Here is a 16,700-nt window from a genome sequence, read left to right on the forward strand (position 1 = left end):
AACTCAAGCCTTTCCTCCTTCCCATCCCTGCCATCTCCTTGTAAACTCAACAGCCAAAGTTTGCAGACATTGAGGAAATTTGTGCAAGAAAGTTCTGTTTAATGGAAATTCTGCTAGGCATCGCCATCTATGCAGATTAAAGTTGCATATATATATTTAAGTTTTTTTCTTTTTTTGCTGCTCTCTCGACCATTTTGGATTATTAAATTTGCATATCTATTTGACTTTGCGCTTCTATTCAAAAAAGGTGTCATTAATGGGGGCAAAGGACCAAAAGGGGTTCCACTTAAATATTTACTATATCAAAAAAAGAAAAAACGGGGGGCAAAAACAGAACTGGAAAAGAGGGTTAAAAACTTTTTCGCTGGCTAAAAGTCAAGCGTTGATGATGATGCTGCAAGTTTTTATGACTGTAAAAAAGGAATATCTCAATTTTCGAAAAATTGCAAATTGTGAGTGCTCCTTCCACGCAACTTCAAAGGTGTTGACAAAAAAAAAAAAGGAATTCACCTGGCTATAGTCGAATTATATACATCTTACCTTTATTACCAAGAACAAAAACCTTTTGAAAGATTTGAAATGAAAATTCAAGGCATAAGAAAGAAAAATTCACTTATGTTAGTACTTTAACTTGAAATAGACATTTTGAATAAAGCAAACATCCTTAATCCTTAAATTGTAAGGTCTAATTGAATAAAGATTAATTTTGCAGTTTGTTTAATATTAAAAAATTGTTCATATGGACTTTATAAGAACTTAAAATCGGATTTAAATTGTATGTAAACATCTCGTTAAAGAATGACTCTAAATTTTAGACTCTAAAGAGTAAAGTCAATCATAGAAAAATAAAAAATCATTGAAATTGTGATATTATTTATTTATTATTTATTTATAATGTGATTGGACAGTGATTGTAAATTAAAGCCAATCTTCTTACTAGCTATAGCTACTAGGCCTTAAGCTTTGTGATATTATTACAAATTATTAAGATATGTATCTTAAGTTTAATTTCATTAAGGGAAAAAAAAAGACTCTTATTAGACGTTAGTCAAGGAAAAGTCGAGAAAACGTCTCACACATATTATACGAAAATTTGTTTTTAAATCTTAAGTTTAACTTTACCTTAGTAAAGTAGACACATTTTACAAGAAAATTCATTTATATTTTCCAAATAAGAGCAGATTATAACAAGTCCACCAAACGTCTGAACAAAAGTCTTCTTAACTTTCAAAAGTGTGTAGAAAGTTGTTCCAATAGACTCATAGTTAACAAACATAATTTTTAAAACTCCTTTAAGAGTATTGGTAAAAATGTATTAGCAGTTTACAAAACCATCTTGGAAATCCACTCAACTTTAAAAGAAGTGTCTTTACTTAATTAAAGTTGCACAACTTTAAATGAAGATGCTTACTTAATAGAAACTCTGCCCTAATGAGACTTGACTAAGACAATGTGGATGACTCAACGAACTGCTTAACTTTGTTGCAAACATAAGTCCAAATTGTTACTAGTTTACCAAAGCAGTTATAGAAAATCTTTTAACTTGGAATGAAATTTCGTATAACCAAAAGCTCTTGGGTATGAATTTTCTTGTCTTTTTATTGTTTTTCTAAACTGAATTCAGCTTAAAAGTCATAAGCCATGAATGTTTTAATGGATAAAGTTGCTAAAAATAATAATGATAATAACATATGATCATAATTTGAATTTAGTTTAGTTTAGTAAAGAGAGATCGTAGAATATGACACAGAATCATGGAAAATATTGAAGTAGATATATTAAAATATTAGGTATTTGGAATTGTAGATTTATTAATTCATTCAAAATGCTTTTTGATTAATTTATATGGGTAAACCTTTAATTCCAAAAATTTGTTTTTACATTTTATTAATCTTTTAACTTAAACTAAACCCGAATTAGAAAACAAAGCTTGTTTAAATAGTTAACTCAATAACTTTAGGCTTTGAATAATGAAAAATATTGAAATTATCCATAAATTGCAATGTCAAATATTTAAATCTAATTTTGATAACTTTAAAATCTTAAACTTTATTGAAAGCTTTTGTGTAATTGCATATATTGAATCAGAATTTAACTTCAATATTTTAAAGAAGACTAAAACCTTTGTCGAATGTTCTGAATCATTAAATCAGACATGTTTTTTAAATAAAACACAATAATTGTGACATTTTCCGTTTAAATGGTTTGAACTTTAAAGCCATTTTAAATCGAATTTGGCTTCAATTTAACAAAGCCAAGGCAAGCCTATGGATACTATAACAATTGCAAAGATAATGAAAAAAACCAAATTGTGCATTCGTTTAAGTATATCTTATCCCTATTTGGTCGTTTGGTTTAACAAATGATTTAATTGCAATTTATTTTTTCCCGTGCAATTTTGCCTTACCTTAAACCCCTTAAAAGCGCCCTTGCGGTATGCAATGAAAATTTTTTGTTGGTTCTTTTCTTTTTTTTTTTTTGACCTACTGTAAATTTTCTACCCATTTTGTAAAACCAGCAACAATTTTTACGAGATGCGTTTTCCCCTCTCTCTCGCGTTCTTCTCCCTTTTTGTTGTTTTTTAATGAGGCCGCCATTTTGCACACAGTTTGCGCGCAATTTAAAATCGAAGCGATAAAACTGCGTTCCACAAAAAAGCCAAAAAAAAGCAAAAACAAAAAGGAAAAAACCAGAAAACTGAAAAAGGAACAGCAGCTGCAGATGAAGGGGAAAAGGCATTTTTATGACCAGAAATACCATGGCAAGCCAAGCCTGAACAATATACACGCTTGAAATTCATTTCATAATAGCATTTTCCTGTCAGCGGGAAACAAACAACCAACCAACACAGCAACCAAAAATATAATCCACAAAAAGAAAAAAAAAAAGAAAAGCAGACAACAACAAGCAAAAGGGGAAAAAGGTGACAAAAATTTGCGGTGGGGTGTATATGCAGAAACCACCGGACACAAAAGTTGACCAGATTTCCGTTTGAGAGACAGAACAGCGGCCACAATGTCTGTGTTCGTACAAATATGGCGGTGGGTTCTGGTTTTGGTTTCCGTTGTCATTTCAACTTCCTTGCATGTTATGTTTGTCTCTGTGTGTGTTTGGTTTCAATTTTCATTTATGAATATTGACAGGACAAGAGCTTGACCGACTGCACATCTCTTACTCCTACTCCTCGTCAACATCGTCATCATCATCAGCAGCAGCAGGAACAGCAACATCATTTCCATGTTTCTCCTCTTTTTGTTTTCTACCCTTTCCGTTTTGGGTCTGGGGTAGAGCTTCTTGTATAATTTAATGCACTGATGTGCGCATAATGAGCATGATTGACATAAATGTACTTTAAATGCACAAGGGACACACACTCACACACACACACTCAGAGGGAGAAATTGCAGAGAAAGAAGAGAAAGAGTAGGAGTGAACAATGCCCCAATGAATGCAGAGGAATGTTGCAGAGGCCAAAGCATTGCCGGGCCTTGGGGCCACAGTTGTGTCCGGCTTTACTTGTTTGTTGTCTGCTCGATCCGTTGAACGACCCGGCCTGGCCCGGACCGGACCGGACCGTCCCAGTCCTCTGTCTTTTATTTTTCTTTTCGTTTTTGTATTTTTATTTTTGGTATGTCGGCTCGGTTTGTTCTCTTGGTTCACTCCGTATGTTTTGTGCACTTTAATCGAGTTTATTACGTGCTGTCTGTGAGGAAGCGAGACCAAAACACAAAAAGGTTGTGAAATGAACTTTGGTTTTACTTATTTGTTTTTGGTTGCAGCATTTTGCCCTTTGTTTATTAATTTTAATTGTTTTAATGGTGCCAGTACAACACTCTAACTAAAAAGTGCTTAAATGGTTTATATTAAGTTTTAGGTGACTAAAGTTTCTTTACTTACATAAGTTCTCAGTGAGTAAATTTGGATATAGGAATGTGAAATATGAGAAAATTTGTCCCTAAAAGTATGCATTGGGCAAACGATGAAATCATTTTTTGAAAACTAGAAATATCTATTGATACTTTTTTAGTTATCGAACGTTTCAAAAGTTCAACAACTGTATATTGCATACTTTAGGGGACTAAATTCCAAGAACACAAGGCAAATAAAGTGATGTAAAAAATAAGTGTTGAAATCACCATTTCGTGTTAAGGCATTGGCCCTCAAGACACACTAACTACTCAACCAAGTTGATGACATTGCGTGTATCAGATTTTCTGTTGATGGTGGAAGAAGAAAAAAAAAGTGTTGCATACCCCAAAGGCGAGTCACGTACATGACATCGTGGATCAGCGGCAACTGTCAACGCACACGTCATTCAGAGCGCTAATTAAGTGAAAAACTATGTTAAAAAGTGCAGCAGGCAGGACACACATCCAGGCGCGTATCTTTTTGACCCAAAAACAACAGAATAAAAACAAGAAACAAAAAAAAACAGACACCATGCAAAAGCTGTTGACAAACAACAGACTCGACTCAACTCAACTCAACTCGACTCGGTGCGATGCGATGCTACTCGACTCGACTCTGGATCTGCTAGCCTGCTGCTGCTGCTGCTGGCTTGTGCCCACATAATTCCAAGCTGTATGACAAGAGGGAGACAGATGCAAATTTTTCCGCTTCAAGCCCAAAGGCGCTTAACCCGCTTTTGTCGTTGTTGATGGAAAACAAGCAGAGTTTTCTCAGTTGAAACTGTAGCTGAATTAATATCATGACGACGTCGACGACGGTGACAGCAGCAAAAAAAAAAAAACATGCCATGACCAAAAAAAAAAAAAAAAAGAAATTCGTATCAAATTAAAATGACGACGCAGAGAAAGAAGGAGAGAGAGAGAGCGTGAGTGTTAGACAGTGGACACAAAATGTTGTGGCACGTAGCAACCAATGTCCAGTAATAGTAACAGCGGCAGCAGCAGTCAAGCAAGAGTCAATTAAAATTTCTATTTGATTTGGCAAATGTCAGTGGCAGGTGGCGGAGGCCACCCACAATGCTGACCAAATGCCAACAGAGAAAAAGAGAGATAGACGAAGCCGGTAGCCAACCAGCCAGCAGTCAGGAGCCAACAGCCAGGAGCCAGACAGATACGAGAAATCTGTAAATTGGCTACAGGTAGAGAAGTAAACAGACGACAAAGGGCCCAAGCTTCAGCATTGCTGGCAGTCTGCCTGTGGGAGGGTGTTCCCAAAATCAATTTCAACTAGTTTAAATCATTTTCACACTTTTACTAAAAATTACTAGCTCAACTGTGTTAGTATGATTGAGAGAACCTTGCCAAAATTCATATCACAAAGTTTTACCCATTTACCAATTCGTGTTGAAAAAGTTTAGGGCTGTCAATTTGTGTAAAGGGTGTTGCCAATATCTATTTTAACTAGTTTTTACACTTTTGTTAAGATTTTACTATAAATCGCTGAGAGAACTGTTGGGATGTCTAAGTGAATGTTATTGGAAAACCATTGAAGCCGCTTTTCTTCGTCCAAGTTGTTCCAAAAAGTATTTTCACTCTTTTTTTCTAGTATTACAGCTTTTCTTCGTAAAAGTTGTTCCAAAAAGTGTTTTCACTCATTTTTTCTAGTATAACAGCGAAATGTGCCACTTTGTTGAACATTTCTTGGAAACTCTTTACCAGAAAGTCTCTCGTTATACATTGCACAATAGCGATTCAGCAGGTAAACGAACTGAATGGGGCAAAAGCCATTGCAAAAGATGAGCTGAAAGTAAAATAAACTGAAATTGAGTGCATGGCAAGGGCATCAACTCAGGGGATAAGCACACGCATACATACACATACACACACAAACACTCACAAACACACACAGGTTGAATGTATTCCATGTAACTATGGCCAACTGCAGCTCATTATTTCTTTTATATTTAAGCTTGTCAACGCTTTGGAAACTTATCTACTTATACCAACATCCATAGAATATCTTTCCGTTTGCATGTTTAATCAAGAAGAACAGTAATTTCAAATGGCAAATTTATGCGGCCAACTAAAGTAAGCGTAAAAGCTATAGCTGAATTTATGATGCCATTAAACTAAAAGTAAATTCCTCATTGACTTCAAATTTACTGCAAATATGGGAAATATCTAAAAAGTCAATGTTTCGCCACATAGTTTGTTGTTTCATTATATACTTATATGACAGCTGAATAATATTCTAATCGGATTTTTATCAAAATTACAAAAGAACCAAAAAGGTTTTGTATTTAATAATTTTGGATCGATTGTTATTCATGCAATTTGCCATGATGAGGAGAACAAAATGAAATAGTGATGTCCCGCCCACGTCAGTTTGAAAAGGAAGGCATTTTCGATATGAACCTTCCCGTTCTCCATCCGTTTCCCGTTCTGTCGCCAGTCGATCAAATGTAAACCTGAATTTATTTAGGAATTGGACGGAATACTCAAGAGGGTTTGGAGCTTTGTCGGAGGATTTCTTCATAGTCCTCGATTATAAATCAAATAACTAAATTAGAAACATATACTTGTAATGCCCCGATTCGTTAACTTATCACACGGGTCAAAAGTTCGCGAACTATGATAATATAATAAATGTTCCTTTTGTTTTTAGCAATAAATATATTTTTTCCCAGACAATTCATTATTGTTTTCTGAAAACGCTGAAGAACATTCTTGGCCAGATGTCTGTAAATTGCAGCACCACTTATCTATAAAAGGAAACTCTTTAGTTTTATTTAATGAAATTAGCCATTTGAAGGAGGGAAATAAATTAGAAACTTCAAATAAATAGTTCAATGATTTTTTATTTAATGAAAAAAATATCCTTGCTTTTTCGCATTGAGTGTTCCTTCCACTATCTAAGGTAACTTGGAGGTTTGAGCTTTGCTAGTTTGATTCCGTTTTTGGCCCAGTTTATTTCTTTGGCCATTTCTCTTATTAGTGCGTTGCCTCTTGTTGCCGTTGCGTCGCCTCAAGTTGCTGCCACGACGAACGCCTCGACGTGCCTTTGTGCCACGACGTTTGTTGGCACGCCTGCCACCACGTCTACGAGTGCTGCGGCGTACACCGCGTCGGCGTCCAGCACGCTGACGGCGACGTGTGCTTCTGGCACGTGGGTCGATATGTGCTTGGCCAAAAGCTGGCACCGGTTTCTCATTCAATTCCTGGGCCAACTCTTCTACTTCTTTGCTGTTGGCTTCTCGCACCTTAATCTCAATATTTTGAGCCAATTCGGCTTCATTATCGTCCTCGTTAAGAGCAGCATTGTCATCATCTTCTTCTTCGTCTTCATCATCATCATCGTCATCATCATCGCCATTATCAATGACATCTTCTCTAATATCATCATTCAAATTGTCATCCTCCTCTTCCTCGAAACGTATATCCTTACTCTCACGATCTAGGGATAATTCGGGTTGTTCTATCGGTCTAGGTTGAATAGTCCTTGAGGCAGCCGGCTTCCTGGCGTGACCCAAACTGAACAGAGCCACCAAAAGGAATAATGTATACCACTTGAGCAACATGCTGGCAATATAATTATGTTTCCACTATGGCCCATTCTTGGAGCTTTTATGCTCCAAATTCGACTTCTTCTTCAATTTTCCCCCCGCCGCAGCTGACGGCTGTGTCAACAGTTTAAGCAGTGTTTAAATTGGATAACTTGTAAGAGAAGTTGGGGCCCCGAAACCCGGGGTTATGGCATCAGCTGCTGCATCCAAAAGAAATAAAAAAAAACACCAAAAAGAAACAACAACAACAGGACAAAAAATATATATAAAAGTTTATCTTGAAAGCCCGCAACATTTTGACACCTTTTATTTATGCGTTAAGCAAATTTAAATTAGTTTTTCATTGTTTACTTCAGACACAAGAACCGACGAGCCTTCTCCTTCCCACATTTTACTACTTTCCCCCCAACTACAACAACAACAACAACATCAAACTAATGATGCAATGTTCCAAAGTCACGTTCGCCATGGGGCACAGTGGGGGCACGGTGGGGCACGATGGGCGGCGGTGGTGTTGTATCCACCTTCTGGTCTTTATGTTAATATTCATTTTAATTGTGGGCACGTAGAATAGAAAGAGAAAAACAACAACAACAACCATCAGGTTCATGTACAACTGCATAAACATAAAAGTAATATGAAACTGGGAAAAGGGTTGGGGGGGGGCGCGCGCAATAAATGAAAATGCGAGATGCACGAAATTTCCAAGAGATGTTTGAATTTAATATTGAATAAAGCATCTCAATAAATGAAATGGGAGGCCATTGAAATGAGTAACAATTTCTCATTATGTTGCAAAACTTTGCTCCATTTTGATATTTCCTTTTTTTTTGTAGTATTATTTGTCGATGGTGTAACAAAAGTTCCTGAATTTTGCTGCTCTCATTGTGGCAAAGTTTCCTTAGGTAAAACGATATTTCCCCATGGGTTTGTTGTGGTCAAGCATGAAATTGTAAATTTATATCCCGAAAATATTCCTATATTCACGCATTTGTTCAGTTTTGAAGTCTTTTGCAAATTCTGCTTAAAATCTATTTACTTTTTAAGTGCCAAATATTAATCTTGAGCCGTCTAACTCCAATAGACCAATGTTCCTTAGAATCTACTTTGTCAATGATATACTTATCTGATCTTGCTTATAAACTGATTCTTTCTTAAATTTATGATGGCAAAAAATGTTGTTTAAAAAGAATATACTAAACATATTACATATGTATACATACATACAATAGAAGTCTCCACGAAATACATTCGAATAACTTCTTAACGTCAATGTCAAAGTTACCCACAACAAACATAAACATTAACTTATATTAAGGAAACACAAATCAATAAAAATACTTTGAAAATTTATATTTCTTTTCATTTAAATCGCTAAAGTTCATTTGTCGTTTTGAAAATATCTAGGGAAAACAAAATTTGATGCTGATCACGACCCTGTATTCATTTTTTGTAGTATGTTTAAAGTATTAATATATTAGGTATGTTATAGAAATAATTTAAAAGTAATTCACAAAATATCAAAGAAGTGCTTCTCTGCCATAAGAAGGTACGTTAAATTTTCGCCAAAGAGTATGCTATAGGAAATGGAACCATATTTTATTGAATTTTAAAAAATTATTGGAATCTTTTATAACTAAAAATTGGTTAATAATAATGTTTGCAACAAGCTATCTTTTTTGAACCATGAAATTTAAAAAAAAAAAATACTTTGACTCTCTATAGCATACTTTTGGGTGCAAAATTTCAAGCTCTCTGACTCCACAAAATCTGAATGTGATGGTTGAAATCCGAGTCTCACCTAAAATCATATCATCCTGTTACTTTTTTTTAACCAATTACACACAAAATTTGATTATTAAAAGTTAAACTAATAAACTCAGACTAATTTGAATACTAAATTCGTACGTTTTGGTTTATACCGTGACTAGGAATATGATGCAAAGGAAATTAAACAAGAATCTTTAGAATCTGTTACAGGCACATTGACTAAAAGAAGATCTTATTGTTAGAATTTATTGAAGCCGGATATAATCAGATTCTTATGCATATTTTCATTCATTTTAAAAGCTTAAAGTTTAAATCTTATTCAAATCGTTAGAGAGCTGAGCTTGATATTTTAAACTTGTTTTTATTTATTAGATCAATCAATGATATAAGTGGTTAACTCAAGTCCAATCAATTGCGTTCTATTGATTTAAAATTTCTTATCTAAAAGCACTTTAATCGGTGTTAATATCGATTAGTTTTAATATTGTATCTGGTCATGTCACTTATGTATGACCACCAACCATGGGGTTCCCAAATAAATTCTGATTGCATTTGGGCTTTTTTGTTGTCGATCCTTTAATTAAATGCTAAATAAATACTTAAATACTTATTTGTATTACCTGTGGTTCTTTTCCATTATCATCATTTACATACCTATATGTATGTATTTTGAAATATTATGCCTGCGGCTGTAAAATGTTTTAATTGTAATTTTGTACATATTCTGAATTTTTGCAGGTCCCTGTCCAGGCTGGTATTTCACATGCAATGATGGCTCCTGCATACCAATGCGCTGGAAATGTGACTCAAAACCGGATTGCACGGATGGCTCTGATGAGACCAGCGAATGTGGTGAGTATTTTTGGTCATAGTTTTTATGCCATCATCCCCTCCACCCTCTAAAATCCTTCCGCATGTTACTGGCCAAGCCCCGAACCATTAGCATTAGCAGACATTGATTGCTATATTATTGGTTGGTAGTAGGTAGAATGTGTTTCTGTGTGTGTGTGTGTGTAGTCACTCCAATGGCAGGCAGGTGAGGGGCCATAGAACGCATAGCGGTGGCCCAAGCAAATGCAATTAGTGGCCATCCATTTAGGCCGGGTCAAAAATGAGAGGAACAAAAAAAGGCCATCACACACAACTAAAATCATCATCATCATTTAGAGCGGACGAGGATTTTAAAAGCCAACGCTAGTTGGATGTCAGTTAAAATTTTTTGGCGACAAACTTAAGAACTACATGGTCCGACCACATGGCCCACTTAAATGTGTGATACTTTTAGTCGTCACTCCAATAAAAATAACAACGAGCTGTGAACTAAAAAGCTGCCTTCAGAGCAACATTTGAAAATGGACCTAGAGAGAAAGCGAAAACGATACTAAAAACTATGTGTGTATAGAATGTGTGTGTGTGTTTGTGGTGTGTGTATGTTGCTTCTGTTGGTCTCTGGCATTTTTAATTTCATTTTTGTATTATGGCATTTTTATGGCAACAGAGACTACGAGACTATGACTGCAAATGCGACGACAAATTGTCGGCAAATATTAATGCAACAGATTATAATAAATGTGCCAGGCACAATGTCGACGACAGTGTCGCAACTCACACACCCACTTCTACTCCAGAATCCCAGCCCATCTCAATTTCTATGCCCCTCAACACAAACTTCTCCAACTCATTCTCTGATGCGGCGCAATTTCAATTAAAGTCCACCAAGTGTTGAGTTATATACTCACTTGCAGGCAGACATAAACACCACACACAGGCACACAAACACAAATGACATTATATATACCAGTATATATACATATGTACATATATACTATAGTAGATGATTGTTTGTGTCATATACATATATATATATATATCAACGCCTCGTGATATAGTGGATTTAAATGAAAAGTTTCGCCTTAGTGAACTGAAAATAAATTAAATTTATAAAATTTATGCGTACATTTTTTTCTACAAAAAATAACTTTTGAGAAAAACTAAAAACAATGCCGTTTAATAATTAAAACTATAGCGAGTAAACTTTGTCGAGATTAAAAGCGTAACTAAGTAGGATATGAGTAATTAAATTTTCGAGGCTTAAAGACGGTAAATAAAAAATTATTTTATACCTTTGTGAAATATGGAGAATATTTAACAAAAAATTACCATATTTTGAGCGGGTTTGGTAGGACTACTTCAAGAAGACTCAAACTTTTAACGCAGAAGATATAAACATAATTTATTACGGAAGAATATGAGTTAAAAGTTTATTAATGAAAAACATTTTTAGGAATTAAGTTTAAGGAATTGATCATAATGGATCTTAATGGAAAAGTAAATAGAAATATATAAACATACATCTATTATGCAGTATAAATATGATCTATGTAAACGATTTCTTACGAAGTCTTATAGCTTTTGTACATCAAATTTTTTAAAATTTGTTGATATTCTTATGCTCTACTTCTCAAATTTCCATTTGACATTAGGCATTCCTGATTCGCCCTCTCAATTTTGGTCTCATTTGATGTGCATAATCACAATTTTCAGGGATTTACTTCCAATACCAAAATAATTTCAACCAAAGTCTAACTACTAAACAAAAATCGAAAACAAATAAATATTTTTAGCGACAATATAAATTTTGCCTACTAGAATACTTTCAATTTGTATTATCACCTGTCATGTCCTTTTAAAATAAAATTATTAATTTTTAAGAAGTTTAGGTAATTCAAAATGTTTTTTAAAAGAAGCAAAGCGTCTTTATTCTATGATTAAGATACCAATAAGCTTCGATTATTTCTACATCTATTAGGTTAAGATTAGTCCGTACATACAAACACCTAGGGAAGGTGTCAGCTACTCACAAATATTTAAAAGCTTTAGCTTTTCTGAAAAAAACTGTTTTTATAGAACTTTTTAATCTGTCTACATACTACATAAGGCTAAAAAAAATTTTGGGGTTCTCGTAGTTCTTACGAACCGAAATCCTAGTGTAAAAAGAAACGGACGGTTATGGGTAAATCGGTAAAGCTTTCTTCTAAAGGCATAAATTTCTGTCGACTTTAAGCCTAAGCTCTTAAAGTTAAATAATTCTATTTCGAAAAATTTGAAGAAAGTGAAAAGTGGGGATAATTTTCTATCCTAAGAACGCTAAACTAGGAAAATTTCGATATCCAAGAACAATTGATCCTATAAAATGATAAATTTATATATGTATGTTTATAGATCCATCGTTGTTTGTTTCAACGATGAAAACGTCGTTAGATTTGTTTCCACATGCAATATCTGTATGTAAATTTACCGTGTAGCTGAATAAAGACTGTGTGCAAAGTTGACGAAGCTTTAAACTCACGTAAGAGACCAATTTAATTCAGACAGACAAGATGTCAACATTTTCTTCTTACTCTTCTTTATTCTATGAAGTGCAAACTTCTGTCAGTAACACTCATTTCGCCATGAAGACGAAAGATAAATCTAGTGATAGTTAAATATAAGTTTGACACTTTTTGCGTGAATATAAACAACAGACACATCTATCTGTAAGGAAAACACGCCAAGTTCGTAAGAAAGTGTTGTCCCTTTGTTACGCTCATTAAACAGCTCAAGTTTATATAGTTCATTCAAACTCTCACTCACTGAACTCAGCCACTTTATCCTTCTGACAGGATATTTTAAGACATCAAACGACTGAAATTCAATTGGGGTTATAACATGCGTCTTAAGCCTTAAGCCATAAAAGGCGCGAAATTGTTTAGATAAATGTCTAAATATATAGACACAGAAATTGTTTCCTGACGCCCGCCCAACCATGCAACCTTACTAAAGCATTTAAGGCCCTTAAGCGAGAAGTTTATTAAGGTTCCAAAAACTGTAAAAACAAATTGTGGCAATTTCACTTCACTTTAAACTAAAATTTAACATAAACTAATTAAGAGAATTCGATTGTCAATTGGAGACTGAATGAAAATGTAGTGCTTTAATGCAGTTTTCCAGGTCATAAAAGTACATTTCTTTTGCAATAAAAAGAAACATTTGTTTTCTTTTTTTTTTGCTGTTTAAAAAATGCAAATTGTCCAGCCAGAAATTGTTTGACAGAACAGAAGGACGGACACACACACACACACAGAGAGAGAAAAAAGAAATTCAAATAACGCGTTATATTCCTCGAGTTCTCCTTTTGGGTGGGCCAAATCAAAGGAAAAACAACGACAATGACAACGCCATTGGAGACACGCGAGCGCGAGCATAACCATAAAAGCCACATTGGCAACACATGGGATGAGATGGCCAACAAAAAAAAAAAAAAGAATACAAAACGAAACGTAAGAAAAAGAAAAGGAAATTATATATACGGAAAATTTTTTGTTTGGCCTGGCTACCAAGAGGTTAAACTCCAGAGACAGAGCAATGGACGTGTCCGTGTGACAATTTGCATGCCAATGGCAGAAGGAATGGAATGGAATGAATGTCCGGGAGATGGAGACGTAGACAGAAGCTAAGCCCGGGCACACACGGGCATATAATACATAATAAGCCCAAGGGCATGCGGACAATGACAACGGCAACGACAACGACAGCAACAACGCCAACGACTACGGCAGAGCACAATTTAAATTTTTTATTTTATTTGATGGGGTGCCAAAGTAACCAACCAGAAAAAAAAATTCCGAACCCCTGCAAAAACCAAGTGAAAACACACACAAAACTTTCTGTCTATACATTTACTTTGGTTCTCTGACATTTATTTAATCAACTCTCCGCCGACGCCAATGCCATCAAAATGGTCAAAAAGGAAATGATGTTAACCAAGAACGGTTAGCGGGTGAGAGGGCAGAAAGTACTTTCTATATAAATAGTTGAAAGTCAAGCCAAATTAACTGACAATTCAACAAAGGCACAGATGAATCTTTCACCCCACACACACACACAAAGACCAAAACATTGGGGATTAAAGTGCTAAGCTTCCAACCATTGAATCGTTTGGTAATAGCTAGCGGGTTTTGTTTGCCATCCATGTAGTTGGGGATTTAAATTAACAACACTTACATATGAGAATCTTGGCTTAAATTCTTGTTTACCCATTGCTGCTTTGTCTACTTGCAAAAATAGTTCAACGCGAAATAATTTCACGATTTCACTGAAACAAAACGGAACGAAACTCTCCACTCGACTCTTTCTCGGAAAGTAAACTGAACTTCCTGTCGTTTGTACAGTGGGGTAACTGGCCCATATTTAGGCTAAAATGTGCATTTTTACTCAGTTTTCAAAAAGAGCTAATTTGAAATGAGTTTTAAAAAAAGAAAAAGAGACAAGAAGTTGATAGTTATAGCTGCTATCAGAAATTCTTCCCTAGATTTTATATTGTATTGTGTTTTCTATATTAAAATTTATTAATATTGTAATATGTATATTATTATTTATATTAAAATTTGTCTAGAATATAAATAGTCAAAAAAGACTCAAAAATTATATGAATCTTCGTTGAAAACCACTGGGAGGAAGGGTATACAATTTAGTTTTTATGATAGGGATCTAAAATGTATCATCACATGAGTTCTTTAAACTTAAAATTCATATATTAATTTAAACAAAATACAATAAAATCTTAAAAAGGTATAATAAACAACACATAAACTCACTTTTTGTACTAAAAGTAAGTGGTTGGCTTATAAATTAAGTCACATTTAGGCCTACTTTTAGTTGTAGTGTTATCTTTTTTAAACGATTTTTGGTACTCTTACTGTTTCATAAAAACATCAAATATTGACACTTTATAACTTAATAAATCTAAACTGTAAAACTTAAATAGCTAGCTTAAAGTTTAATAAATAATAACAATAAAAACTTATGAAATGAAATTAACTATTTAAAATTTAAAAAATTCCGAGCATCATGCAGAAATCATATCTTAAAAGTTCGGTCTTTTCTCGACAAACATTGAAAATCATTTTACAAAGTTCCACCGTCTAAATTCCAACAAGGATCTAGAGTAAAATAGTCCATTTTCCTTTCCAACTCTATTATAATCCAATTTTAAACCAATCAGTTTAATTTGAATATTTTATATACATATTTATATATCTTAGCAATTCAGAATTTTAAGAATGTTATTTAGCACTTCTTAGGGGCTTAAATAAAGTGAACTAAGGACAGCTTCCCAAAACGATTTCAATTTTAATTGAAAATTGTTAGCTTTTAGCCCATGGTGCCTTTGATAGTGGCCTCTTGTATAGTTCCTTTCCTATGTAGTAGCAGTAGTAGTAACTGACTATAGTACAAACCGTTCATAAATCTTCATTTACGTTATTGTTATTTTGGCTTTCTGTTTGTTTGCTTGCAGACAAGGCGCCCAAATGCAACGAGGGGCAATTTCGTTGTGGTAAGAGCTTAAAATGCATACCCCACAATTGGTATTGCGATGGAGAATATGACTGCGGCAAGGGCGACACCAGCGATGAAACGAACTGTAAGAAAACCAAAACCCAACAAAAAAAATAATAAAAGAGAGTTATATATGCATTTCTACCCTACACATACATATGTATATCCCCACTCTCTATTACATATATAGGTCTCGATGATGTTGCGCCCAAGTGTCGTGGTTTTGAGGGTAAATGCCATAATGGCGCCTGCCTGGAGTTGTCGCGTTTCTGCGATGGCCACTGGGATTGTGATAACGATGAGCTGCAATGTGGTTAGTATTTGCCCTTCTGAATGATGAAGGTTTTAACGAAGAGAGAGTTGAGAGTTGAGAATATTTAACATTTCCGTTTTCTGTTCTTAGATAAACAAAATGCAGCCTGCGCTGCATTAAATTGCAGCTACAACTGCAAATTGACGCCTCATGGGGCACGTTGCTATTGCCCCCAGGGCCAAGTGCCAGAATCGGCCAACTCGACACGCTGCATGGACTATGATGAGTGCAGTGAGACGGGAACTTGTGATCAAATATGCCGCAATACGCCGGGCTCCTATGAATGCTCTTGCGTTTCCGGTTATGCCAAAGCGAATGGTCGACATTGTTTGGCCATCAATGGTGGGTACCATACCATAACACACACTCACTTCAAATAGAATCATATTTACCCACCACATTTTGTGTGTCTTTACAGTGCCTCCCAGTGAATCAGCCAGCCTGGTATTACTATCCTTAAGCGAAATACGTCGCATTAATACTGCTAGTGATAAACACAATGGTAACAAGAGCAATGTTGCCAAATCAGAACATCTAGAGATCACAGGAACTTTGCTGTCCACTCAACCGGTGCATCATGTTCAGGCATTTGAGGTGTGGCATCGTAATCGTACACTCTGCGCCTTGCATAACGACTGGTCGGACCTGAGTATGCAATGCCAGCGCATTGATGATGTTCAAGTTAATTGGACATTGCCCCTATCAGAGTTCATTTTGCCCCAACAATGTGAGTACCTGTCTCGTTTTTTCAGTCATAATTTATCTTCA

The 16,700-nt window shown here is 35.0% G+C and overlaps 1 protein-coding gene across 1 annotated transcript in view; it reads left to right on the forward strand.

Moving 5' to 3' along the window:
- The window catches only part of LOC6640890 (low-density lipoprotein receptor-related protein 1), a 95,109-nt gene that overhangs the window by 62,767 nt on the left and 15,642 nt on the right, over nucleotides 1-16,700 (forward strand). Inside the window, exons 2-6 of the mRNA XM_023175004.2 lie at nucleotides 9,980-10,093; nucleotides 15,579-15,704; nucleotides 15,810-15,932; nucleotides 16,023-16,274; nucleotides 16,351-16,659. Of these exons, the coding sequence (XP_023030772.1) occupies nucleotides 9,980-10,093; nucleotides 15,579-15,704; nucleotides 15,810-15,932; nucleotides 16,023-16,274; nucleotides 16,351-16,659 (924 nt within the window). The remainder of the gene's footprint in view (nucleotides 1-9,979; nucleotides 10,094-15,578; nucleotides 15,705-15,809; nucleotides 15,933-16,022; nucleotides 16,275-16,350; nucleotides 16,660-16,700) is intronic.

Source organism: Drosophila willistoni (assembly GCF_018902025.1).
Source record: "Drosophila willistoni isolate 14030-0811.24 chromosome 2L unlocalized genomic scaffold, UCI_dwil_1.1 Seg168, whole genome shotgun sequence".
NCBI classification, from domain to species: Eukaryota; Metazoa; Arthropoda; class Insecta; order Diptera; family Drosophilidae; genus Drosophila; species Drosophila willistoni.